This window comes from Anarhichas minor, unplaced genomic scaffold (genome assembly GCF_050575085.1).
Source record: "Anarhichas minor isolate MPS153535 unplaced genomic scaffold, ASM5057508v1 ptg000136l, whole genome shotgun sequence".
In the NCBI taxonomy this organism is placed as follows: domain Eukaryota; kingdom Metazoa; phylum Chordata; class Actinopteri; order Perciformes; family Anarhichadidae; genus Anarhichas; species Anarhichas minor.
The window spans coordinates 14,137,783-14,165,418 of record NW_027466582.1 but is presented as its reverse complement, the minus strand read 5'-3'; the positions used below and the strand labels follow the sequence as shown (position 1 = coordinate 14,165,418).

General features: G+C 44.3%; 1 protein-coding gene across 1 annotated transcript in view; it reads right to left on the bottom strand.

Moving 5' to 3' along the window:
• Positions 1-1,358: 1,358 nt before the first annotated feature.
• man1a1 (mannosidase, alpha, class 1A, member 1) overlaps positions 1,359-27,636 on the bottom strand; it is a 128,843-nt gene continuing 102,565 nt past the window's right edge. Inside the window, exons 6-12 of the mRNA XM_076083831.1 lie at positions 17,163-17,286; positions 16,448-16,541; positions 12,549-12,664; positions 10,469-10,688; positions 9,965-10,137; positions 9,531-9,646; positions 1,359-6,465 (exon numbers count right to left, since the gene is read on the bottom strand). Of these exons, the coding sequence (XP_075939946.1) occupies positions 6,339-6,465; positions 9,531-9,646; positions 9,965-10,137; positions 10,469-10,688; positions 12,549-12,664; positions 16,448-16,541; positions 17,163-17,286 (970 nt within the window). The 3' untranslated portion in view covers positions 1,359-6,338. The remainder of the gene's footprint in view (positions 6,466-9,530; positions 9,647-9,964; positions 10,138-10,468; positions 10,689-12,548; positions 12,665-16,447; positions 16,542-17,162; positions 17,287-27,636) is intronic.

The window sequence follows — 27,636 nt, the reverse complement described above, 5'->3', positions numbered from 1 at the left end:
TGGATTGGCAACACCTGACTTCTTTTCCTGAAGAAGGCTGCTTGCAGAAACAGCGATGTTTGTACTTTATGTCCGTGCATTGTGTGCGATCACTCCTCCAGATGCAGCCGGTGGAGGCGTGTCTCAATCTTCTGTTCGCTCTCTGTAGCATCCCTCCTGCAAAACGGAAGATGCTGGATATGAAATACCTCACGACACAAACAAAGGGAATATATTTGGCTTGATTGGTCTCGGTCCTAAAGCAATAAAGGATGGATTGAACAGACGGTTCCATATTGTTTGTTATCTTTGTGTGGAGGTGGCAGAGGTGATAAAGATGAGCAATTGTGCTAAATTATCTTTTCTTATTTCTGCTATCATGCTCGTGTCCCGCAGCAACAGCCCGGCCAGATAAGAGCAACCTTCTCAATCTTTCAGTGGAGAGATAAGACGGCCCAAAAATAAAAAGTCATAGAGTCAGGAAACCGAGTGGACTCGGTGTCCGTGATGCCTATCGCTATTATGTTTCCTGCAAAGGCAGATAGTCAGAGCGAAGCTGAATACTACAAACATGTTGATGGCTTCTTTGTGCTTTTCAATACAATGTAATATATATTTATATACCTAGCGGTCAAAACAGTCAACAATGATTTCATTACTTAGCTTGGAATGAGCCGTGTTTATCTCCATATGAGAGTCCGCCCTGTTGCACCTCCACGTTTCTACAGCAGCCCAGAGCGGACAAACCAAACACTGGCTCTACAGAGAGCCTTTCACCTTAATAAGTCCTCTGAGGGCCACCGTAGTTCTCCCACACGCTTGGACAGGGAGGAGGTCCGTTAGATCATTTATGAAGAAAAACCTACTGAGAATGATGTTGACGTATAACACTTATATTTTGTAACTTCTGGTGTCTGTGGTTGGTGTGTTTTTAAAGTCATTTGAACACTAAACACAGAACCTTTGCAGATGAGAGGGAAACCGTCTTGTTTTCTTGCTTCTAATGACTCATTTGTTGGAGAGCTTTGGTGCTCACACAGAGCGGACCGGCCCACAGCAGAGAGTGCAAACTGTGACTCACACTGACATTGTTGTTGTTGTTGTTTCTGTACACAAAATGCATCACTTTCTGTGTAGCAAAGGGTTTTCTTCTGAAGGGGACAAACGGGCCCTTCAGGTAATGTTCAAATGTTAAAGCTCTCAAGAATGAATCAGTCAATCAGCACAAACTGCGTATGCATCAGTAACTTAAGATCATTCATTCACCTCACTACGTTGTTTTTAACCGACGTCAGAATAAATTGCAATGAATGTGTTTGAACGTGAAACGTTGAAGCTGGATGATAACTTAAGACACAACACAAATCCCAAACCACCACTTATTAAAAGATTATTTTATTCACAATAGAAGTGTAACAAATATAGTTTATTAAAAAGTCTGCTGCTTATTAATATCATTTTAATCCATAAACTCAGAAGATTGTTTTTATATAAATGTAGGACGGCACATTTGCCGGAATGGAATATTTACATTTTTTTTTCAATAATAATATTAACACAACAAAACAAGATTTCCCCACAAAATTAAGACATTGCATATAAACGCAAAGTAAACTATGTGCAATGGAATGATTATCAGCAATATTTTGTACAGACACATTTCTGAGGTTGGCTTCACACTTTAAAGGGAAACGCCGGCCTCTGTAAAGACCCTGCTTGTTTTGACAGGTCGGTCCTGTTCAGTGATCGCACACCACTCCAGAGTAAAGTCATGGTTTCAGTGTGAGATAGTTTAGAAGTGGTGCGTCGTCACTGGGACTGACTTCATATTTAAAGAAGTTGGCGTTCCCCTTTAATATTCACCAATAAACGGGCATCGGAACGCAACAGATCATCAGCACAATATTCAGAAAATCACCAAAACAAAAACAAAACCTATTCAACCTTGTTGGGCAAATAACAAAAAAATACAATAGATTCTGCATATGGAAGTGAGCAGATGCCTGATGTCACAGTCTGTTGAAGCTGAAGCAGATCTCACACCGACGGCTCACATGAAAAACCAAAGTACATTCTGCATCTCCTTCCTATTCAGGCAGTGAAACGACCAGATCAGTGTCACAAGAGCAGAAAACAACGTGTCGAAAACTTTCCCAGGTAAATCCAACCAGATGTCGGGCCGGATGTTGTAAAGACTAAAGATTTCCCATCAGCCCTTTAAGTCTAAATCACAAGCCAAACATCGGACTGATGTTTCTAAGCCTCCCTGGTTCCAAAATAGAGGTTTGTAAGTCGACACAGTTACTTTAACATATTTATAATCCACAAAATGCCCCCAAAAGAAATCTGATTTCAGAATGTAGAGTTGCTCCGACAAATCTCAACATCGGTGAGGGAGACTGTTACGCTCTAAAAGTACAAACATGTCCATTCAAAATGCCCGAAAAGTGACCCACACTATTCTACTGAGTATAGGAAAACAATAAGTATAACCCCCTTCTATCACAATCTCTGTAAGATTATAAATAAATAAAGCTTCAATCAAATGCAGGTTCATCAAGACCTGAATGTCACCTTAAATAGACACACCTTTAAATTTAATTCTGTGCTGAGTTTACAAACCACTAAGGATGGAACACCACCACCACCACAAGTTACTCCATTACTTCCACCCACGGCACCAGCTGATGACCTTCTTTCGGTGTATTTGAGCTACGGTTTGTTTTTGAAATCGATCGGATAAGAAGCTAATTAAATGTCTTTAAATGGACACTGAGCTACATTGTCGCACTGCTTTCCCTACAAGTGTTCTCTGTGCCAACGAGGTGAACGCGCACGTCTACGAGCTCGACATACATGAACCAAAACACTGATGAAGGACACAGGAAGGACGTCTCCTCTGCGTCGATATGAAGCAGCTTCAGGGTCTGAACACTGATCCGGGTTACACTTTGTCGCTGAATATTCCTGCGCGTCCACCGTGTACCGATGCGCCTCATGCGGCAGACGTGGATCGTTTCCTACGTTAACGGCGTGCCGTCGCGGCTCGTTTCTTTCTGTCTTGAGGAAACTACAGACGTCTCTCTGCCTGCGTTCATTCACCGATTCCACGGTTTGTGCTTTCCCAAGATGAAAGAAAAAAACAACAAAAATAAAAGCACAGAGAAGCGAACACAAGACCAAAAAACAAATAAATGCATACAAAATATTCTTCACTTCACATTGGATGGTACATTCATACAATTTCTATCCTCCAATAATGTTGTTTGATTGACTCCCAGGTCCGTCTTTCTGCTAACATCACTTTAAAGGTAACGTGTGTAGCATTTTTTAACACCTACAATTCATTGCCGATAGCATTGGTATATCTATATCTATATATCTATATCATTATTTTGAGACCGTTGTGGTAACTTACATCATTGATGTTAAAAAATGACAGACCTCGGGTCCAGTCATGAACCAGGGAACCCACAGCGCCACCCGGGGGTCAGCTCCCACACCCTCAGAGTCCTATGTCGACTACCACAGAATAAATTAACACAAATCAGCAAAAATCAACGGTTACAAGACAACATCACGTGGACACTAACTGCCTCTAAACCGAGTGTGACTGAACAGAAACACAGACTAAACACGAGGACACGTCGTCTGTACAGCGATGTGAAGCACGTGGAGGGATTCCTCACAGCTCAGCACCTCCAAACCATATTAAAGAGGACGGGACCGGCCACGGGTGGGTCTTATTATTTAAACGTTTAACTGGATTTAAAACCAACATTTGCAGCTCAAACACTTTGTAGTTGAACCATTTCTTGTTTTCTTGTGAAGCAAAATCAGTGAGTCTTTTACCTCTTCTCTTACGTTTCTATTTGATGTGAAGGTTTTAAGAGCTCTTCTTGTTGTGAAGTGTCTACTCATCACATCGCCCCGCAGCAGAACACAGATTTGGATGTATGGGGGACGTTACATTTGGGAAGTAATTCACAAATGACTCCATCACAGTGTTGTTTGGTTGAAATTTGGTTAAAACCAAAAACCACGAGCCATGACAGCATCAAGAATATTTCCCACAAACTGCTCTGTGACACGTGGGCCAAACATCTTTAAACCTGCAAAAACAACAACGAATGGACCATTTCAAAGATCCAGGGATTTAACTTTGTAAATTATGTAGCAGTCACTGATATACATGGTGACCCTCACCAAGGCGTTTAGACTCATTCAGCCCATGTGGACTGTAACAGGAGGGTCTCACCACTAGATGTCAGTGTAGTCCAGGAAATGACCGTAACTGGGACTCCTGCTGGTCTCAAAGCATTTAACGGTTCTTGACAGATGTTGGCCTCGGGGGAAATAAATGAATGACTTTTTAATTATGATATTATTTCATGTGATCCGCAGACGGACCTTTGGACTCTTGGGCTACTTTCAAACCAAATTTACATTAAATATCAAATAAATACATAAATTCTCCTTCAATCAGTGTGTAGTTTTGGTACGATCCTCGTCGGAGGCACGGGGACTTTACTTTAAGCTTTATTTGTGTTTGTGTGAGCTGCTTCTCCCTCCGACTCCTCCTTCACACCAGTGAAGGCACTAGAAGACTAAACTGGATTGTATCTGGCTACAGGTCTGTGTGGTCATCAGGAGAAATCTTTACCGTGAAATCCAACTAAATAACAGACTTTGACGAGTCCGTACGATGATGAAAAAAATGTATCGATACAGTCACACATCTGGACGACAGAATGGTAAAGCTGTTTAGAATCAGTATGGCTTCTGGTGTGTGTGGAGGTGGGATAGAACAGCAAAGACGAGTGTCTGCGTCTCCTCATAGAGGAGAGAAGATCCTACGGGCTGCCCTACGCTGGAGCTGGAGGACGGAGACAGAGAAAGGCCGACAAGCAGGGTCGCTGATGAATGGGATCCATCACTTTCCTCTTTAGGGGAGACTTTTACGGTACAAACTCAGAGGTACTAACATTTGCAGAGGGTGTTTGTGGAGTATCCAAATTCAATTTCTTCATTTCTTGACTAGCCAATAGTAGTTTGCTGAAGAATATGTAAAAAAAGGATTGAGCTGCATCTTATCGTCTAACGCATCATTATGCTGGACCTGGAGGTAAGGTTTTTTTTAAATTCTTAGTACTTTCAAAACCCTGAAATCATCGACTGGGTTGTTTTTTAGCAACCAATGAAATCCCGAGGGGGAAAACTGCAAACAAAACACTAGATTTAGATTCGTTTTCATCAGTTTTGAAACCTGTATCGGTCAAACCCCAGAAATATCGGTGCAAATGTGAGGAAGAGAATACAATCCAGGATGCCAAAAAAGCCAGATGAAGATGAGATGAGCGGAAGGACAGCGACAGCTTTGTGTAGACGTCGTGGGGAGGGAGTGAAACTACTGTCGGGCTCAGAGAGCTGGTGTGGCCGGACACCGAACACTCGGAGGAAGGAAGAAGCAGTCGGGTGTTCAGGTAATGAGGGACGGGCAGCAGAGGTCTTTTTGAAAGTCCTGCGGGTCTACAAAAAGAGGCTCGGGTTGTGCTGCGTCCTGCCTTCACTTCCACAGAGACAACCACGTGTTTTTAGAAAGAGAAAATGCGTCTCTGAAGACGGTAGCAGTCGGGTGGCGCTGCAGGTGGAGGTGTTGGCACCGGCTTTGGCGCAGGGAAACCGGCGCTTGTCCAGATATCGAAGCGGTACAGCAGAAAGAAACGCGAGCGGAGCGTCCTGTAGCTCACTCAGTCGGCCTTGTAGTCCTCGGACGAGTCTTTCAGGGTTTTGGTGCCCAAAGCTCAGGTCCAAAAAAATATCCTCATTAGGGAACCGACCGGTTTCAGATTCGTCAGTGTTCTCCTTCACAAAAAGCTGCAGCTAGCAACAACAAAATCACCCACGAATAAAGTGATAACTGGTCAGACTGCCACTCTGAATGAGCTTAAAACAACTAGAAGTGAAATAAACTGCCGCGTCATGTAACAACGTCTTCAGAGAGTACCGCTTTTACAATGCAAGAATGTAAAAAGAAACTCACAATACCCGTCTGATATCCCTCTCTTGAGTTATTACGTTATACGGCAGTAAACATGTTGGTTCTGGTCAGCGACAACGAAAGCAAAGACAAACTAAACTGGATTCTACAGCAAGAATTCAGGCTTGATTTCTGTTTTGATCCCATGAAAAAAAAAAAAAAAAAAAAAAAAAAAAAGTGAAATCCCAATCAAGAGGCACCTGTAACCTTTGGGGACTCCAAATGGCTAAACTGTTGTCAGACAGACAGCTGGAGGCTCAGGGATACAGGATCAGAGGTTCTCGCACTTGTTTTGGGGCGCCAGCGCAGGACGGGTCCACTACTCCACCTCGTTGGGGATGTCCGTCACGTCCTTCTTGATGACGGGCAGAGGGTGAGCCTCGGTGTTGAACACCCAGTGGTCGAACGGTAGGTGGTCGTCGTCGGAGAAGAGCAGGTAGAGGTACCTGAAGGAGACAGAGGGGGGGGGGGTTAAGAGTTTATTAAACACACCCGACACCCTAATGAGGAGATGTACCTGTTTAAACGGGCTTTTACAGATATTGTAATCAAGGTGACAGTGACCTGTGACCTCCACATTCTAAATCGGTTCATGCTTGAGTCCAGGTGGACGTTTGTGCCAAATCCGAAGACATTCCGTCAAGACAAGCGTGAGACTAATTATGTGGAAGTATATTGGCGAAGCCGCGCGTGTGTTTGGGGAAGTAGTGAGCATTCGCTTGGATAACTGAGACTTGGATTACACTGCACCAGTTGTGTGAGAGCTTGTGAACGGATGTTTTGACGTAGTTTAGCTGTTGTTAAAACGCGGCCCCCACATATACATCCATTCATCAAGACTTTTCTCTGTTGTTTTTCTCCGTTCCCCGCAGAGGCGTGCTATAAAAAACACACATATTCAAGGATTGATATACAAACGATCGTTTTGAGGGGGAAGTATTCCCTTAAGTGTCTGAATTGTGGATAAAAAAACATCACTTCTATCACTCCATGAGCTGAGAAAGTAGCAGTAACAGGCTTATAAATGATGTTACTGAAGGTTCCCCACCAAACAAAGTCTAGTTTAATGTTACCATCGCTGAGGAGTAGACAACTGAAAAGCTCTGGAGGAAATTTGTAAGTGGATTTAAAGTTAAGATCTTTTTTCTTTTTTTTTGGTCAAATCATATTATTAAATAAACATGCTGAAGATGACTCACTTTGGGATGTAAACCGTTCACTGCTCAGTGTTTTATATTCAGGGACGAGGGACAGCATGCGTGTCATCCGACTAAAGAGGAGCCCTCAACCTCCACAACAAGTGGCCCTCGTCCTCCTCCGCCTGCCAACAAACCAGGAGAAAGCGCTGAGTGATTGAGGGCCGACAGCAGCGTGAGGTATGGCCGTGTCCTTGGCAGCAGCGCTAAAGATGGATACTGGAAGTGGCTCAGCACGATGCCAAGATCCCCGAGTAACATTAGGAGGATTAGACTTATGGCCCGGCTGCTAAATGGGATTGATATTTCCAGGTCCGACTCGGAGACCGTGGATGTGACTGATGAGGCAATCGTTGCGTCGCTGTCCGGGCTGCTGGTCAATTGCCCTCGGATGGAAAACATTTTATCATGCCTATAAAATATATTCATGGCGCGCTTTTACTTTTTCACGCTTGGTGGGATTTTTAGCTTTTTCAAACCGATCGGCAGGAAACAAAACACTCGTCTGCACGTCACGGCCCGGTGGATCTGCGAGAGGCACCCGGACATCTTACTCTGAGCGCTTGTGCGGCGCAATCAGGGGAAGAGGTGCTGCTTGTTAAAATTGACTGCCTGCGGGAAAAAAAAAAGAAGCTGTGTTGGATGGCACTTCACCCCCATCAGGCTCTGTCGGGCCTCCACTAACCTTGACTTCATGTCAACAGCTGTCTGGTGTGTGGGGGAGGAAATAAAAATGATCGAAGAAGAAGAGGAGGTGAAGGGTGGGGGGGTGGGGGGGGTGGAGGATGCTGGAGAGGCCGTACACATTCCAATAGAGGAAGCGCAGAGGACGGTGAGTTGGGTGGGAGAGTGCAGAAGATTTGTTGCTGCATCAGAAATGAATTCAATATAATCTACAGGATCAGAACCGGGCTTTTTTTTTAATGACGTGCCTAAAGATTTACAGTAACATGCCGTTAACCAGCCAGCAGGTGTGAAATACAAATGCATATTTGAATTGCAAATGTCTACTTGCTATATTATTGTAGCTTCAAGTATGATGTGTGCAATTATGTCCATTGTGTAAACCTGTGAACACACACACACACACACACACACACGCACACACACACACACATACACACACACACACACACACACACACACACACACACACACACACATGAAACAATTCCAGAACCGGAAAGTTTGTGACCCGGCCGCCATGTTGAAAACAGTCGAAACCAGGCAGCTCAATCTACAGCTAAACAGTACACTACAATATGTTTCTGAAGAGATTTGAGGCGATAAATAGGTGATACAGTAACAGGATCTTGATTCGTATTTGATCACCTTCTTTGACAGTTTTCATTAAGAGCTGATCTTCAAAAGTACATTTTTGTTCTAATTTGCTGTCTTTTTGTCTTAATCACTGGACCACGTATGGAGTATGGCAGAGTTACACTCATCAACATCGGAGGAGGAAGCAGGATTGGATAAAGTGCAGCAGACCTTGAGACGACCTCCATAAGAGGAGACGGGGGAAAGCCTGGACCCGAAGCTACGCTAACCCTGCTAGGACCTACGGCTACTCCACTACCCAGCCTGGTGATAAGATAAGATGGATGAAATAAGACTTCAGGCTAACCCTGCAATGGGAAACCAGAGACTTTAGTGCACACATCTTCACAGAGACCTGGCTCCGTTGTGGCATCCAGGACCACGCTGTACTTGACGGGCGGACCGCAGGACAGAGAGCAGGACTCCGTGTTTACACCAATGACGCTTGGTGCTCAAACACAGTCAACGGTGACGGACAACGTTTCCCTGGTGTAATGTTAAGAATGTCGGCCACATTATCTCCCCAGAAGTTCTTTTGTTGCTGCTGTTTACATTCCTCCTGATGAGAGTTAAAAAAAGAGTGCACTACGGGAGTGCACTCCTGTTTTGTGTCGTTTGTAGCATAAACAGACGAGGCTACAACTGCATTTCTGTTGCACAAGAATGACAATGAATGATCCTTGAAAAGTCCCACTTGTGTTTGTGTGAGAGACCGTGTAGTGAAGAAGTCTTGCCAGTGACCTTAGCAACTCTCTGGAGCTCAGTCTGAATGAATAACAACATCATCATACTTTGTTTGTGTGTGTGTGTGTGTGTGTGTGTGAGAGAGAGAGACATATCTCTGTCGGTTTGGGGATGCAGGGGCCTTGTCCCTCCAATAAAGTGCAATGACGGCACAATCATGAGAGGACAGAAGTGAAGGGAGTGTGTGTGTGTGTGTGTGTGTGTGTGTGTGCGTGTGTGTTTGTGTGCGTAAAGACGTTTGTGTTTCTCACTTGAGCGTCTCGGCCAAGTAGAAGCTCTGCTGCACGTCGTCGTGGTTGGGGGTTGAAGCGTAGACGTCTCTGACGCCGCTGTAGCCTCCTTCTACTTTACAGTGCTGCTCTAAAGCCTGAGAGGAGACGGAGGCGCACAGCAGGGAGAGGGAAAGACATCAGTCAAACTCTTCATGTACTTAAAATATCGCTAAAACTCAGGGCGGATATTTGCTAAATATAAAAAACAAGTTAAATGAATTGACCTCCTGTAAGCTTCCGTCCTGGTTTGTGTTGTTTTTTTTAGAGCGTGTGAGAAACTTGTTCAGTGTCATTTTAAATTACTTCAAAATCTCAAATGAAATGCCATGTGCAGTGTGAGAACATTTCTTTCGACATTGCTAAATACAATGTGACAAAAAGCTCATTTACAATTCAGTAAACAAATGTTTTACCTGAACAGCCTCCCAGCCCCACTGCCTGTATTTGGGGTCGTGGGTGAACCTCCACATGTACATGTAGGTCTCTATGACCTCGGGGCGGAGGATGAAGTATTTCTCGTTCTGGCGGGTGGCGATGGCCTCAACTCCGCCGTCAAAACGAAAGGCTTCTGGTCCCAGCTTCAAAGCTAGAGAGGAGAACATGTTGTAGATATAAAGCAGCATAGAGTCAGATTACACTTAAAGGTACTATGAGGACCTTTAAACTGGTTATGAAACAGTCTCTGTGTAATACTGGTGCCTCTATACAACCGACATAAGTAAACGTGACCATCAACGAGGAATATTGTCTATTCCTATATATCTATTATTAATGCCTGTCAGAGTCCCCACGAAATCAGAAGAAAGAAAATGTATTCATTAGAAACTCCAGCTCAGACACCAGCCAGAGTCTGGCGCTTGAAAAGTAAAACATAAAAACCTTTGAGCGTGCATCGTCTTCCGTTTGTGCATATTTACCGGTTCTGGCGTAAGACTCGTGACAGGTCCGGGCGATCTCGGCGGCCTGCTCCATCTGGTGGCCCGTCTTCTCGCTGGCCGCCCCGTCAGCGCCCAGAGCGATCATGCCACCTGCGAAGCAGGTCAGGTGACCCATCTTGTGCTCCAGCAGCCCCCCCTTCCACTCCGCTATGTAGGTCAGCCCGCTGCTCGACTTCCTCATCAGGTTGGTTTCGATCGCCTGAGAGACAAAGAGTGACGGAGGGTTTTATTAGAGGTGGGTTAAGTTTGGTTTCATTTAAGCTCAGGAATTCAAGATAACACGGGGTGAGAAGTTGACATACAAACGGTCATTTTATGGATAAAGTATTCCTTTAATGGCACTTGGTTTATGGGGCTCAAAGTAGCTTACTTTTTAAAAATATATATATTTTTTTAATTGAATGGCAACAAACCACTTTTTACACAATTCTTGTTGTTACCAGATTAACAATTATAATTATCTGCGGCTCGTCTTACATCTGTTTGTATCGGCAAACAATTAAATATCTCAGCGCCTGGTGGACTGTGCTGGTGTGCTGGTGAAAGTGTGAATTGTTTCATCCATAAAGACAAGAGTGCTTCCTTTTGCACAACCTCCGCTTTATAATAATGTGTGTGTAAAAACCAGATGTGAATGACACTTTTACAACAAGGTCTTCTCAAAGTAATCGATGTATTTTGGGCGTGCTGACCCTTTAACGCGGCCCAGGCTGTACAGAACCAGCCGAGGTTATCCAATCATTTTATCATCTCTGACTCAGATAATCACCCTGCTGCTGCTCTCTCGCTTCCCAGGCTTCTCCTTGACAAATAAATCAAGAAGGCCTATAATCCTTGAAGATCAGGAGGAATTACGGGTAAAGAATCCCTGCGTGGTTAGTGCTGCATTTTAGTTGCCATGTAATATATTTGCTCCCCAGAGTGTTACAGAGAAACAATTGGAGAGCCGGCTCTCTCCAGCTGAGACCTGCCGCTTGTCACCACAACTTCAGTTGACAATTTGTGTTGAACAGAGAAAAGCTGTCTGCATGTCTGTGTGTTGATTACGTATTCACTTTAGGAGGCTGTTGATTCATCTGCTCCTCGTCGCCGTCTTCTTATATAAAAGTGTTTTTCTCTGTTTGTGCCATCATCTTTCATCTGCTCGAACTCACCATGTGGCTCCCACAGTGAGAATAAAAACACTAAATATCTGAATATCTCGGGCATGGCAGTGGTCGCAGTGCTAGATAGTAAATCACAATATTGCCACTTGAAGCTAAATAAAAATCCACACGAGTCAAACAGAACTGAATTTAGCAGAAACACCAGTTACAATCTCAGTCGACCCAGAAAATATTTATGGTGATAACGTGTCATCATGTAAATTATTGCTTTTATTATCTCATGAGCAACAGCTTCGAGGTTATTTGGGCGACCAGATTCCTCCACCGCAGGGAGGAACGAACACCACTTTTCAAATTCTGAAGCCGACCTCGTGTTTGTTGTCCGCTATTATCATTATCAAGCAGCTTTTTATCATCCAGGCAGCTCCCCGTCTGTAAACACCGTGTTCAAACCCCCACTTATATCATACATTCATATTATTCCAGTCGTGACCCATGTAGTGTTTACGTTTTCACATCTCGATCCGCTGATGATGAAATTGAAATACACTGCAGTGGGAGAGATCTCAGTGGTAGAAGTGCAACAGATTGGAAATTACAGCCCATGGAGATCAGTGCTCTAACATAATGTGATGGTCGGGACAGGAGCGGTGCTTAACAGCCATTCACAGATGGTGCGTTTAGGGAGCGGCAGACAGGTGACAAATGACGATTTCAGTTTTCTGTGGTACAATTACAGCTGTCGGGAGAGAACACTCACCAACAGAAAAAGGGTTTTCTACAACTCACAGTCAGTCAAATACTGAATGAAATGTTATTGAACGTTCCCATGTTCTGTATTATTAGTATTCCAACTGATTTCTTTAATATATCGACTGTAGCTGGAAGGGTTACTACTGACTGACTTTGTAATAGGATGTGCGTGTGAGTGTGTGTGTGTGTGTGTGTGTTACCTGCAGGGCATCATAATACATCTTCTTGGCCTCTTCGTCAGTCCTGTCAGACATCAGCCAGGCCTTGAGCAGATACTCATAGAAACTGTCACCTAAGCCCCCCACGGACACGTGATCTGCAACACATCAACAAAACAAAGATTATCACACACACACACACACACAGGGCTCCTACATGTATGCTGCCTTAGATTACGACCGTTGGACCATCCACAGATCACCCTCACACGGCACAGGGCCAGATATATGTGTGCAATATAAAGAGAACACACCTCCAGTACAGCCCGTGATATACTGCCGTGTTATTATGCGCGCGTGCTATCGCAGGAGAGCCTCCAGCCGGCCGAGCGGCGCTTCTGTATTCGCCCTTCTGATTGTCAGTGAAGGCTCATCCATATGTATGTGTCATTAACGGAGTCCAGCCCTGTTTGCGGAGCGCAGAGATTAAATGTCAGCAGTGATCATCTTGAAGGGAGGAGAAAAGGAGGCTGGCGGTGGAGATGGGCTGGTGCACAGCCAATAAGAGAATCTGACCTTCTGCGAGTTCAATATTAAAACAATATTGAAACAAGAACGCCGCACGAGCCAGAGAGACGAGGCACGCTCAAAATAGAGCCGTCTGATCCCAGTGAACGTTCACGTGTAAACACGTTTCTGACACAAACTTTGAAGCAGAGAGAGGGTGGAAACTAATGAATCAGCATGTTCTTACCCACACATGGCAACATAACAGCTGTTTGGAAAAAACGCTGAAACATGATTGTGGTTTTCTGTGTGTGTACGTACGGCACATGAAAGACACAGCAGCACTTCTGTGAGGCCGTGGTAGAGAGATCTTTCTCAGACAACATTAGGCTGCAAACATCCCTGGGTCATAATTTATTTAACAAATGCATTCCCATCACTATTGCATAATGTCTTTGTAGATGAAAAACCCTTTCTGGCAAAGACGAGCATAAAAGTGTTTTTTTTCTCCTTTTTTGTGATAGAGGATTTTAACTTTTTTTATTTCGGTTGAAACTTGCTGTTTATATTCAACATTCCAAACCGGATATGTCATCATTTGCATAAAGCACTTGGATGAAAACACAGTTACTGGCTCTGGTTAAGAGTGTCGGCTAAATGCCAACAATTAGAACTGCGGATGTGCTTTCAGTAGCTTTATTCCACGTTTCATGCATCAGATAATAAAAGTAAGCAGACCAGAGGTGCAGATCCATATTTAACCGTCACAGATATAAACAGCCCTCGCATCAAGGGCTGGGTATCAAAAACTATTTGAGACAGGACTCTCATAAACTCTGAGGCATATCAATGGATATCAAAATCTAAATAATAAAACTGGATCAAAAGATTTCTAATTTGATGGCACAAAGTTTTCTTGTGGAAATCAAGAGAAGTGTGCCCTGATTTTAAGTAGAACGTCGACTGGTCTGAACAAACACCTCTACACGGTGAAACGGGTAATAAAGCATATTGAGCATGAAAAGTTAATAAGTTCCACTCATTTCAAATTCATTTTCCACCTCAGCGTTTGTCCTTTCCCATTGATTCAAACACCACAGTCTGACAACTTTAAATTACAAAAGAACATGATGTTTCTGTACTACTTTGTATGCAGAACACTGCCTCAAACAAAGTCAGCTTTTAAATCCATTACTGGTCTAATTTGCCTAATCTCTGCAGTCATCGGTAAGTGGCAGAAATGAAATGGCAGCAGCAATAATTGTTTTTCTGATGTTCCCGATGTGTTTAGCTCGAGGCAGAGCCTGGTTCTGCTCGAGCTTTCTGCCTGTTTAAAAGTGCTCGCTCCTGGTCTCTGTGAATTATATCATAAAGAGAAGTACGGACTAACAACATAATAAATACCTGCTCTGTATGCACTGAGATAACGTCTGCTGTGATTTGGCACTATGTAAATAGATTGAGGCCCCGGGGCTCCAGAGTTACTGGTACTATTTGATTTTTTTAGTCCACTAAAGACCCAGAAATATGTCTCAGGATTTAAATCAAACTTTTTTTTTTTTTCCGACATTTTGGGAAAATTGCATTCTTGTTGAGAGTGCGACAAAGAAAATCAACAACACTCTCGGGTCACTTGAGAATATCAGTACTACTACTCCTATGTCTGTCCATTATATATGAGGTTAATGCCATAAGAGGGTTAGCATAGCTTAGCATAAAGACTGGAAACAGCGCCTGTAAAGTTGTAAAGATGTAATATATAATTGTTCTGTACAAAAGCTAAATAATCGGTGGATTTTGGACTATTTCTCTATTTCTATGACAAGAGCCAACTGTCTCCTGGCTGTAGCTTCATATTAACCGTACAGATTATAAAGTGGTGTCAATCTTCCCATCCAACTCTCTGCAAGAAAGAATTTCCCCCCCCAAAAAAAACCTTTGAGAACTTGATGATTTGACGTATAAGCTTGTCACTTTGAGTTTGTTCTGAAGTCCCATTTTTGCTCTCTGGAGGTGAAACACACTTAAAGATGCCTTAAGAATGGATCTTGATATGCAGCCCTTCTCTCGTCAGTGTCACTTTAATAATATCTACTCATCTGTCAGCTTTCTCCGATGATGACAAGTGGCATTAGGAGAGGCTTTTACTGCTGGAGTTTCTCTTGAGAACTATACCGTACATACCTTGTCCATTATATATTATTCATCTCTCTTCATCTCAAGGACGAGCGGACATGACATTCAGCACCACTTCTAGCACAATGTCAAATGAGTCAGTCTGTCATCATATATGACATCAATATCAAAAGAAACACTACATTTTTATGTCACAAAACTTACAGACCGCTCCTTAAACAAATTCATATTTTAGCTTTAATTTAGACCTATAAAAACAAATGTATGTATCAGGCACCTTTTTTAAAAGAGTACAGTCAATTAAATAGAAAGAATGTTGTTTGGACCATTAAATGGAATAAAAATAGGACTAAATACATATGTGTCAATCGCTATTTCCCAAAGCCCAAACATATGTATTCAAAATTGTTTGTTTTGTCAGAAGAGATCCAATTTTTCATGATAGAAGTTGAAAAAAGCGAGCAAATATTCACAATTTAAAAGCAGAACCAGCACATTTTAGGCTTAAAAAAAGACCTGAGGGATAAACTGATCATCAGAATAGTTACTGATCACAATTTTATCAATCAACTAATAGATTTATCAACGGATCCTTTCAGCTCTGCTCAACATAGACGGTTGTTAGAAAAAGTAGTCAGTGGATCCGAGAGCTCTAAATTGTGGCAGGAGATTATTTATGTACATAATTGGGTTCAAGTTCATCACCTTTAAAAGTGTAATAGACGACCAGGAGCCCGTGAAGTCATTGTGACATCAGCAGGACACTTGCATTCCTGGTTTTCGTCGGTACAAATTACAGGTGTGGAAGAGCTTTCTTTGAAAGAGCACCATTAAAGAGCATTACAGGAATCCAGACAAGTAGTCATTTGCAGGCATTAGTGTTTCAGCGTCATCTTGGGGAGAAGAAAGGTCGAACCTCGGTGACATTCTTCAAGTGACTAATGCTAATTTATTTTTATAAATGTCTCAGGCTCAAAGTCCAGGTTATGATTAACCCAAAGATGTCAGCCTGTGATTCTCATGATAATCACCCTGTATTTATACATCTCTTTCTCTCTCTGGTTCTTGCATTTGTGTGGCAACAGGGCAGAAATCATTTGGCCACAATTATGTTTGTAACAGTTGAGATGCACACAAAATCAATGTTTACTCTCTCTTCAACCAGCGAAGGGCCAAAGAACCGGTGAAGACCAACCCATCTTACGTGCAGTATACATGGATGATCCACTGAGTATCCCAAAATAACACGCTGTGAATAAAGAAGACATTGAATGGGATGTGATAAGAATTGGACTTACGTTGGCCCCACTGGCCGCTATTGGGGTTCAGGTAGTTGGGGTAAAGCCCCTGTGGTTTGTCCAGGCGATTCAGTACTTTCCGGATGTTCATTACCTATTGATTAAAGGAAGAAAGCACAAACGCAACAAGTAAGGTTAACTAGCTCTGCTCCAGCAGATTCCAACACAAATTTGCAGGAAATAATAGGGTGCGTGAGGTCGTTTAACCACAGGTGTTTAGCAGTAGTTTGCTAGTACAGGATTTACAGATCGAGTAGCGAGGGACACGTGTCACTGTTGTTCCTCTGTAGCCTAAATGAGCTGATTAATGACATGATAACGAGAGGTTGGATCAGTGAGCAGACTTGCATACTCGCCATTACCTGATCCAGAAATTTTAAGGCTGTATCGGACGCATTTCAGATACTGGTATCGGAACAACTCTACTTCAAAACATTGCACGTGAAAATACACGGATATCTGTAAAAGACTTCTGCGAAGCACTCTGAAAAGACTGAAACTTGTTTCATATTTGATATAATCAATATATCTACGGAGAAATAAGGTAAAGGGGTGAAGAGTCTGGCTACAACTGCCCTTATTTTTGCTTCCAGGGAAACACCTCTCCAAGTTCTCAGACATTACAGACACGTCTAAAGTGTAAGAGTGCATGTGGAATGCAGCCATTAACTGTGGAAAAAAAGGAATATCATCTACTCTCATGCGTGTCTGCTACCTTCTGTGCGAAGTCCGGATTCCCCGAGAGTTTGCTGAGGTGCATGAACTCCAGATGCAGGGTGCCGTACTCTGCCAGGATGCTGCTGCCGCCTGAAGCCCAGGGCCAGTTTCTGCCAATACCACTGGACAAAGATAAAAAGAGAAGGAGACAAGAGGGATCCGTTTAAAACACAGCACAAGAAGACCGACGCACAGCTGCATCATGTTTCACATCTTCGATCCGACATCGATCTTGTGCTCAGCCACAAGCAGAACCAGGCAACGTCTTTTCACGTGTTTATTTCATAATAATTCGTACTAATAACACCCACAAGTGGTTTATTAGAAAAGACACAAGGTTACACGATGAGTCACGTTAGAAAAACGAATTCCTGAGCACACAGAGAACCTGCTCGTCTCGATATGAAACCGACAGCTGAACAGAGGCGGTAAATCTTTATAAAGTCAGAGTGTCGGCGACTCAGCGGTCATTCTTTGAATTGTGACGACCACTAAAATGTTCTCGTGATTTACAGGGTATTTTAGAAAGCCGTCTTGTGCTTGAGTGACATTTATTCTTGAAATGGATACAGACCGAGTTACATTAACGACACTAACGGCTAACCTCACACTCCATCTGTCACATTAATGGGTGCATTTGTTCCCCTTTTTTATCCCCACACGATTGACTTCGGCAGCACTTCATATCCTTGCTGGTGTCTCTAGGTCAGTCAGTGAGAGCGCAGGGGCCCGCACCGTCTCCCCCGACATCACCTGTAGTGACGATAAAGCCGCCTCGACCCTCCGGCCATATGCAAGAGTTACCAACTCTGGCACGTTCGACGAGGACAGAAGACCGAGCAGCGGGGTGTGTATGCCTGTGTGAGTGGGATCATTAGAGCCACTGACGGATCACTTCCGGGCAAAGACTGATGGCGATGCTTCAAGTAACCACTCGTGAATACATATCAACAATTCACTACACTGCGAAACACACACCAGGATGTGTGCACTGTAACAATTACATGTGGACAAGAGCTGCACACACACACGGGAGACATCCAGCAAATGAGAAAAAGGAGACGGAGAAGGAGTGAGAATTAGTAAAAGTGCCACACACACACACACACACACACACACACACACACACACACACACACACACACACACACACACACACACACACACACACACACACACACACACACACACACACACACACACACACACACACACACACACACACACACACACACACACACACACACACACACACACACACGCACGCACACACACACACATTCAAAGAGGTGGATGAACATACTAATTATTCCCCCCTCCAACTCATCAAGCCATAATTTGTTTCCCATTACACTGTGGATTTAATCAAGTCACCCAGACACAGAGAAGACCACCGCAGCATCAGGCAGCGAGCAGATATCAGGGTCAGAGAGAATAATATGGGGGGGAGAAAAAACATCCCATTACTGTGGATCTGATTAAGATTGGGGCTGTGCGTTGGTTAGATTTAGACTGATGCAGACATTAAAATAGGATATTATAGTTTACGATTACCTGCACCTGATTACCTGTTTTGCACAGTTACTGCAGTTGTTCAACCCTCCGCCAAACCCCTCTACTGGGAATAGTAACTGCAAATAACGGACATATTGCTGGACCTGTTGAGGGAAGCGAGGCCCAGTACAACCACAACCAGGACTGAGCGGGGCAGACTGACCGGGACTAAAGGTGCTCGGAAACACTACCACTTCTGCCCACAGGGACCGCCAAAATCAACACAACAAGAAAGTTACTCATAGTAACTTTAAATCCAAGATACACTGTGTCTTTTAATGTTCCAGCTACTTCCAAAAGAACATTATTCCTTTAACTCCACAACACCCTCCACTTCCCCCGAGTCAACTCGTGGGCTTGATCCGTCTATCCATCTTTTTCAATCCTGTTATAAACCCTGTGATGAAGGATAAATCCCTTCCCTTGGTAGAGTGGAGGCACGGAGGTAAACACACACCTTTCCAAGTCGCCCCTGTCCAGTCTGATCCCTCCCAAAGCCCCGCTGTGAGAGAAATTAAATCCCTGTTAAGGAGAACAAAACAACAGGCAGCAGGGAAAAGCGGCTGTGTAAACCAAACACACAAATCAATGAGGGGCAGATAGAAAGTAAATCACCGGAGACGGCTGGATGAGGGCGTGTTAGGAATACCGTTAATCTGGCCAGGGGGTCTGCATGTTTAAGAAAGATGCATTTAAGACCTGCTCCGTTCACGTGAACACACTACTGCTTTATACCTGTTCACTGACACTCTGCATTGATATTCAGGGACTTGTTACTTGAAAAGGAACAGCAGCAGTAGAGCTTTATTACACACTGTGATGATTAAACTGTAAAAAAAAAAGAAAATAAATACTCAATTGATCCGCGGTTCAGGAGTGATCCGAACCGTTCAAACAGCTCAAAATAAATGAACTGTGATTAAAAAATGATATTAATGCTGGTAAAACTAATGAAATGGAGGCGAGCTGCCTCTGCTTTATTTTGAAGTGAAACTTTTCAAGAGCTACCGAGTGGCATCCAGGCCTGTTTTCTGATGGAAACTCTTTGTTATTCCAGTCACATCCCGGACTGGGACTGGAAACTGGCATTCATCCATTGACTTACAGCACAACACAACTGCATTGGTCCATCTGCTGGGAGTCCACTGCTGTCTTTGTAATAATGTCTAACTTGCGCAATGATTTAGTACCATATGTACTGAAGTAGCCGAACAGTTGTATTAACATCTGTATGTAGTCAACAACTGGCTGTCAAATCAAATATAGAAAGTGCAATTGAATAATATCTCAAGAATATTTGTCAGTTTTCAAATTGAACTGGATGAATTATAATTAATCAAATCCATGAATTTAAATAAATTTAAATATGGACTGGATTAAAGAATATGTTACATAACAGAAAGCTTTTAAAAATGGTGCATCTTAAAATAAAGTACTACATTTTAGAAAGATGAACTGAATTGAGCTGCAGCTTTAAATTCAGTTCATTCAGGTGTGAAGTCGTGTCACCCAAAAAAGCCACAATATTAGAGTCTTATCTTCTAAAAAGAGACATTTGTGTGCAGGGACTTTATCTGTGGTTATTGAAACCACTTGTTTCAGCTCTATGCCTCTCAGTCATAAATACGTCTATATAAGCAGTTTAGCATGTCGAATAAAGTCATAGTATAGTACATCGTAAAAAGTCATAGCAGTAAAATGCTAATTGAGTAATCTTTTCTTCCAATCAGAGCAGTGAAAGCTGCCACATACACAAAAAATAATTAATAGAAAGACTTATTTGTCTTAATAACTATTATCCACCAAATAATTCAGTTCGAGACAGTTTTAAGGTCTTAAATCCATCAACTGACTAATTCCCAAACTCAGGTGCAGGTGAGATTTGGGTGTGGCTATAGTTACCACACAGTACACGGAATGAAATATATTAGCATTTGAATAAGAATTTGCAAACATAGACAGCTTAACAATGTTAAAATGATCATTTGTGGAGTTACTTGCAACAGCTTAAACTTTTGTTGAGACTTTTTGCATGTATGCAATTTATTTTTGTAATATACAGCGTTATTTCATTACTGCCAATGGGCCAGAATGTGTGGAGTTTTGTGAAAACAGTGCCATGGAAAACATGGTGATCGCTGAACTAGCAAATAGTGAATTCATAAAAGAATTCATAAAAGAATTCATAAAATGCCATTTGAGAATAGAATGGAATGTAGAATGGAACATGCATGTTCTGGAATAAATTAGAATGTTGACGCATCATCTTCAATGCTACCAGTCTGCCTCAGAGCTCACAACAGGCTGCTGGTGTGTCCGGTGTAGGATGGGCTAATGGTTATATCTGGACCCTGGTCTTGCCTCCTGCCGTGGTTCTGTCATACGCAGGTAGTAGCCCTGGCTTCTCAGAACCAATGCTGACGGTCAGCGTTTGAACTGGGGGGAAGACTCAGTTGCGCTCTTGAGTCCTGCATGGTTGGTGATCGCCGTGCAGGGCAAGCTAAAGGCTGCCGTCAGCACACAGTAAAGATGGTCGGCCAGTCTTCAATGCTACCAGTCTATCTCAGAGCTCACTACAGGCTGCCGGTGTGTCCGATGTAGGATGATGGGGTAAGATACTCTCACCAAACTCCTGTCGTGTAAACCAGTAGCATATCTGACCTGTAACTTTGGATTCAGAATAGACTTTGACTGCTACCGGTTCAACCGGTATACAAGTTTTAATTTCTCGTATGATATCAATTTTTCACACACCGTCATACCGGTGCACAGCCGAAACAACTGCTGTCGCTCTTCAACAGGTAGCAAAATATATTGTTTGCCGCTAGGAGCGCTACAGTAGGATCTAGTTGTCTTATGTGTATTGAGAGGGACCCCTAGTCATGGTTATAACTTTATAACAACAATTAATAACCCACAACTAACGCTCTTTAACAGGGCAAAACACCACGACACAACAGTTTGAAACACTAATAATTGTACATTTATAAAATGACACCGCCGAACTGCATGCTGGGTACAGCTCGCTAGCCCGCTAGCACAACAGTCTGCTAACAGCTAGAAGAAGCTCCGTCGCTACATTAAAGAACAGAAAAGAGAGATGCAGGAGGAACAAAGAGTGACCGGAGATGCACCGATACAATTTGTGCCCAAGAGAGGAGCTGTCTCCGCTGTTTGGAGGTTTTTTGGTTTTAAAAAATCCGACGTAGATCATAAGGCGATATATTGTAAAGTTTGTCGAGCTGCTGTTATTGCCTCTGGTGGCAGACTTTGACTGTTACCATCCATCCATTTTCCTCCGCTTATCCGGGGTCAGGTCGCGGTGGCAACAGGCCAAGCAGGCTGACCCAGACTTCCCTGTACCCTGCAACATGTTCCAGCTCATACTGGGGGATCCCGAGGCGTTCCCAGGCCAGCTGGGAGATATAATCCCTCCAGCGTGTTCTGGGTCTTCCACGGGGTCTCCTCCCAGTTGGACGTGCCTGGAACACCTCCAGTGGGAGGATTTACTCTAACTTCCTACATTGAGACAGTGTTTTCATGCTCTCATTCACTCACTCTTTGTGCTTTCTCTCCTCACAGGTTTCTATGGATCATGGTTATATCTGGACCCTGGTCTTGCCTCCTGCCGTGGTTCTGTCATACGCAGGTAGTAGCCCTGGCTTCTCAGAACCAATGCTGACGGTCAGCGTTTGAACTGGGGGGAAGACTCAGTTGCGCTCTTGAGTCCTGCATGGTTGGTTATCGCCGTGCAGGGCAAGCTAAAGGCTGCCGTCAGCACACAGTAAAGATGGTCGGCCAGTCTTCAATGCTACCAGTCTATCTCAGAGCTCACTACAGGCTGCCGGTGTGTCCGATGTAGGATGATGGGGTAAGATACTCTCACCAAACTCCTGTCGTGTAAACCAGTAGCATATCTGACCTGTAACTTTGGATTCAGAATAGACTTTGACTGCTACCGGTTCAACCGGTATACAAGTTTTAATTTCTCGTATGATATCAATTTTTCACACACCGTCATACCGGTGCACAGCCGAAACAACTGCTGTCGCTCTTCAACAGGTAGCAAAATATATTGTTTGCCGCTAGGAGCGCTACAGTAGGATCTAGTTGTCTTATGTGTATTGAGAGGGACCCCTAGCCATGGTTATAACTTTATAACAACAATTAATAACCCACAACTAACGCTCTTTAACAGGGCAAAACACCACGACACAACAGTTTGAAACACTACTAATTGTACATTTATAAAATGACACCGCCGAACTGCATGCTGGGTACAGCTCGCTAGCCCGCTAGCACAACAGTCTGCTAACAGCTAGAAGAAGCTCCGTCGCTACATTAAAGAACAGAAAAGAGAGATGCAGGAGGAACAAAGAGTGACCGGAGATGCACCGATACAATTTGTGCCCAAGAGAGGAGCTGTCTCCGCTGTTTGGAGGTTTTTTGGTTTTAAAAAATCCGACGTAGATCATAAGGCGATATATTGCAAAGTTTGTCGAGCTGCTGTTATTGCCTCTGGTGGCAGACTTTGACTGTTACCATCCATCCATTTTCCTCCGCTTATCCGGGGTCAGGTCGCGGTGGCAACAGGCCAAGCAGGCTGACCCAGACTTCCCTGTACCCCGCAACATGTTCCAGCTCATACTGGGGGATCCCGAGGCGTTCCCAGGCCAGCTGGGAGATATAATCCCTCCAGTGTGTTCTGGGTCTTCCCCGGGGTCTCCTCCCAGTTGGACGTGCCTGGAAAACCTCCAGTGGGAGGATTTAATCTAACTTCCTACATTGAGACAGTGTTTTTATGCTCTCATTCACTCAGTCTTTGTGCTTTCTCTCCTCAGGTTTCTATGGATCATGGTTATATCTGGACCCTGGTCTTGCCTCCTGCCGTGGTTCTGTCATATGCTGGTAGTAGCCCTGGCTTCTCAGAACCAATGCTGACGGTCAGCGTTTGAACTGGGGGGAAGACTCAGTTGCGCTCTTGAGTCCTGCATGGTTGGTTATCGCCGTGCAGGGCAAGCTAAAGGCTGCCGTCAGCACACAGTAAAGATGGTCGGCCAGTCTTCAATGCTACCAGTCTATCTCAGAGCTCACTACAGGCTGCCGATGTGTCCGATGTAGGATGATGGGGTAAGATACTCTCACCAAACTCCTGTCGTGTAAACCAGTAGCATATCTGACCTGTAACTTTGGATTCAGAGTAGACTTTGACTGCTACCGGTTCAACCGGTATACAAGTTTTAATTTCTCGTATGATATCAATTTTTCACACACCGTCATACCGGTGCACAGCCGAAACAACTGCTGTCGCTCTTCAACAGGTAGCAAAATATATTGTTTGCCGCTAGGAGCGCTACAGTAGGATCTAGTTGTCTTATGTGTATTGAGAGGGACCCCTAGTCATGGTTATAACTTTATAACAACAATTAATAACCCACAACTAACGCTCTTTAACAGGGCAAAACACCACGACACAACAGTTTGAAACACTAATAATTGTACATTTATAAAATGACACCGCCGAACTGCATGCTGGGTACAGCTCGCTAGCCCGCTAGCACAACAGTCTGCTAACAGCTAGAAGAAGCTCCGTCGCTACATTAAAGAACAGAAAAGAGAGATGCAGGAGGAACAAAGAGTGACCGGAGATGCACCGATACAATTTGTGCCCAAGAGAGGAGCTGTCTCCGCTGTTTGGAGGTTTTTTGGTTTTAAAAAATCCGACGTAGATCATAAGGCGATATATTGCAAAGTTTGTCGAGCTGCTGTTATTGCCTCTGGTGGCAGACTTTGACTGTTACCATCCATCCATTTTCCTCCGCTTATCCGGGGTCAGGTCGCGGTGGCAACAGGCCAAGCAGGCTGACCCAGACTTCCCTGTACCCCGCAACATGTTCCAGCTCATACTGGGGGATCCCGAGGCGTTCCCAGGCCAGCTGGGAGATATAATCCCTCCAGTGTGTTCTGGGTCTTCCCCGGGGTCTCCTCCCAGTTGGACGTGCCTGGAACACCTCCAGTGGGAGGATTTAATCTAACTTCCTACATTGAGACAGTGTTTTTATGCTCTCATTCACTCAGTCTTTGTGCTTTCTCTCCTCAGGTTTCTATGGATCATGGTTATATCTGGACCCTGGTCTTGCCTCCTGCCGTGGTTCTGTCATATGCTGGTAGTAGCCCTGGCTTCTCAGAACCAATGCTGACGGTCAGCGTTTGAACTGGGGGGAAGACTCAGTTGCGCTCTTGAGTCCTGCATGGTTGGTTATCGCCGTGCAGGGCAAGCTAAAGGCTGCCGTCAGCACACAGTAAAGATGGTCGGCCAGTCTTCAATGCTACCAGTCTATCTCAGAGCTCACTACAGGCTGCCGATGTGTCCGATGTAGGATGATGGGGTAAGATACTCTCACCAAACTCCTGTCGTGTAAACCAGTAGCATATCTGACCTGTAACTTTGGATTCAGAATAGACTTTGACTGCTACCACTTTTCGTAATTTGGCTCAAATTGTTAACATTGATTATTTACTGAGAGTAAAGTACAGTAAAACTTAGAGCTTTGCTTATGGGAGTGATCTTTTGAAATATAGTATTTATAATCATACAGTTGTAAAATAATTAACTAACTATGTAAAATTTTGGGATTTACTCTAACTTCCTACATTAGGACAATGCTTTTATGCTCGCATTCACTCAGTCTTTGTGCTTTCTCTCCTCAGGTTTCTATGGATCATGGTTATATCTGGACCCTGGTCTTGCCTCCTGCCGTGGTTCTGTCATACGCAGGTAGTAGCCCTGGCTTCTCAGAACCAATGCTGACGGTCAGCGTTTGAACTGGGGGGAAGACTCAGTTGCGCTCTTGAGTCCTGCATGGTTGGTTATCGCCGTGCAGGGCAAGCTAAAGGCTGCCGTCAGCACACAGTAAAGATGGTCGGCCAGTCTTCAATGCTACCAGTCTATCTCAGAGCTCACTACAGGCTGCCGGTGTGTCCGATGTAGGATGATGGGGTAAGATACTCTCACCAAACTCCTGTCGTGTAAACCAGTAGCATATCTGACCTGTAACTTTGGATTCAGAATAGACTTTGACTGCTACCGGTTCAACCGGTATACAAGTTTTAATTTCTCGTATGATATCAATTTTTCACACACCGTCATACCGGTGCACAGCCGAAACAACTGCTGTCGCTCTTCAACAGGTAGCAAAATATATTGTTTGCCGCTAGGAGCGCTACAGTAGGATCTAGTTGTCTTATGTGTATTGAGAGGGACCCCTAGTCATGGTTATAACTTTATAACAACAATTAATAACCCACAACTAACGCTCTTTAACAGGGCAAAACACCACGACACAACAGTTTGAAACACTAATAATTGTACATTTATAAAATGACACCGCCGAACTGCATGCTGGGTACAGCTCGCTAGCCCGCTAGCACAACAGTCTGCTAACAGCTAGAAGAAGCTCCGTCGCTACATTAAAGAACAGAAAAGAGAGATGCAGGAGGAACAAAGAGTGACCGGAGATGCACCGATACAATTTGTGCCCAAGAGAGGAGCTGTCTCCGCTGTTTGGAGGTTTTTTGGTTTTAAAAAATCCGACGTAGATCATAAGGCGATATATTGCAAAGTTTGTCGAGCTGCTGTTATTGCCTCTGGTGGCAGACTTTGACTGTTACCATCCATCCATTTTCCTCCGCTTATCCGGGGTCAGGTCGCGGTGGCAACAGGCCAAGCAGGCTGACCCAGACTTCCCTGTACCCCGCAACATGTTCCAGCTCATACTGGGGGATCCCGAGGCGTTCCCAGGCCAGCTGGGAGATATAATCCCTCCAGTGTGTTCTGGGTCTTCCCCGGGGTCTCCTCCCAGTTGGACGTGCCTGGAACACCTCCAGTGGGAGGATTTAATCTAACTTCCTACATTGAGACAGTGTTTTTATGCTCTCATTCACTCAGTCTTTGTGCTTTCTCTCCTCAGGTTTCTATGGATCATGGTTATATCTGGACCCTGGTCTTGCCTCCTGCCGTGGTTCTGTCATATGCTGGTAGTAGCCCTGGCTTCTCAGAACCAATGCTGACGGTCAGCGTTTGAACTGGGGGGAAGACTCAGTTGCGCTCTTGAGTCCTGCATGGTTGGTTATCGCCGTGCAGGGCAAGCTAAAGGCTGCCGTCAGCACACAGTAAAGATGGTCGGCCAGTCTTCAATGCTACCAGTCTATCTCAGAGCTCACTACAGGCTGCCGATGTGTCCGATGTAGGATGATGGGGTAAGATACTCTCACCAAACTCCTGTCGTGTAAACCAGTAGCATATCTGACCTGTAACTTTGGATTCAGAATAGACTTTGACTGCTACCATCCATCCATCCATTTTTCTCTGCTTATCCGGGGTCGGGTCGCGGTGGCAACAGGCCAAGCAGGCTGACCCAGACTTCCCTGTACCCCGCAACATGTTCCAGCTCATACTGGGGGATCCCGAGGCGTTCCCAGGCCAGCTGGGAGATATAATCCCTCCAGCGTGTTCTGGGTCTTCCCCGGGGTCTCCTCCCAGTTGGACGTGCCTGGAAAACCTCCAGTGGGAGGATTTACTCTAACTTCCTACATTGAGACAGTGTTTTTATGCTCTCATTCACTCAGTCTTTGTGCTTTCTTTCCTCACAGGTTTCTATGGATCATGGTTATATCTGGACCCTGGTCTTGCCTCCTGCCGTGGTTCTGTCATATGCTGGTAGTAGCCCTGGCTTCTCAGAACCAATGCTGACGGTCAGCGTTTGAACTGGGGGGAAGACTCAGTTGCGCTCTTGAGTCCTGCATGGTTGGTTATCGCCGTGCAGGGCAAGCTAAAGGCTGCCGTCAGCACACAGTAAAGATGGTCGGCCAGTCTTCAATGCTACCAGTCTATCTCAGAGCTCACTACAGGCTGCCGA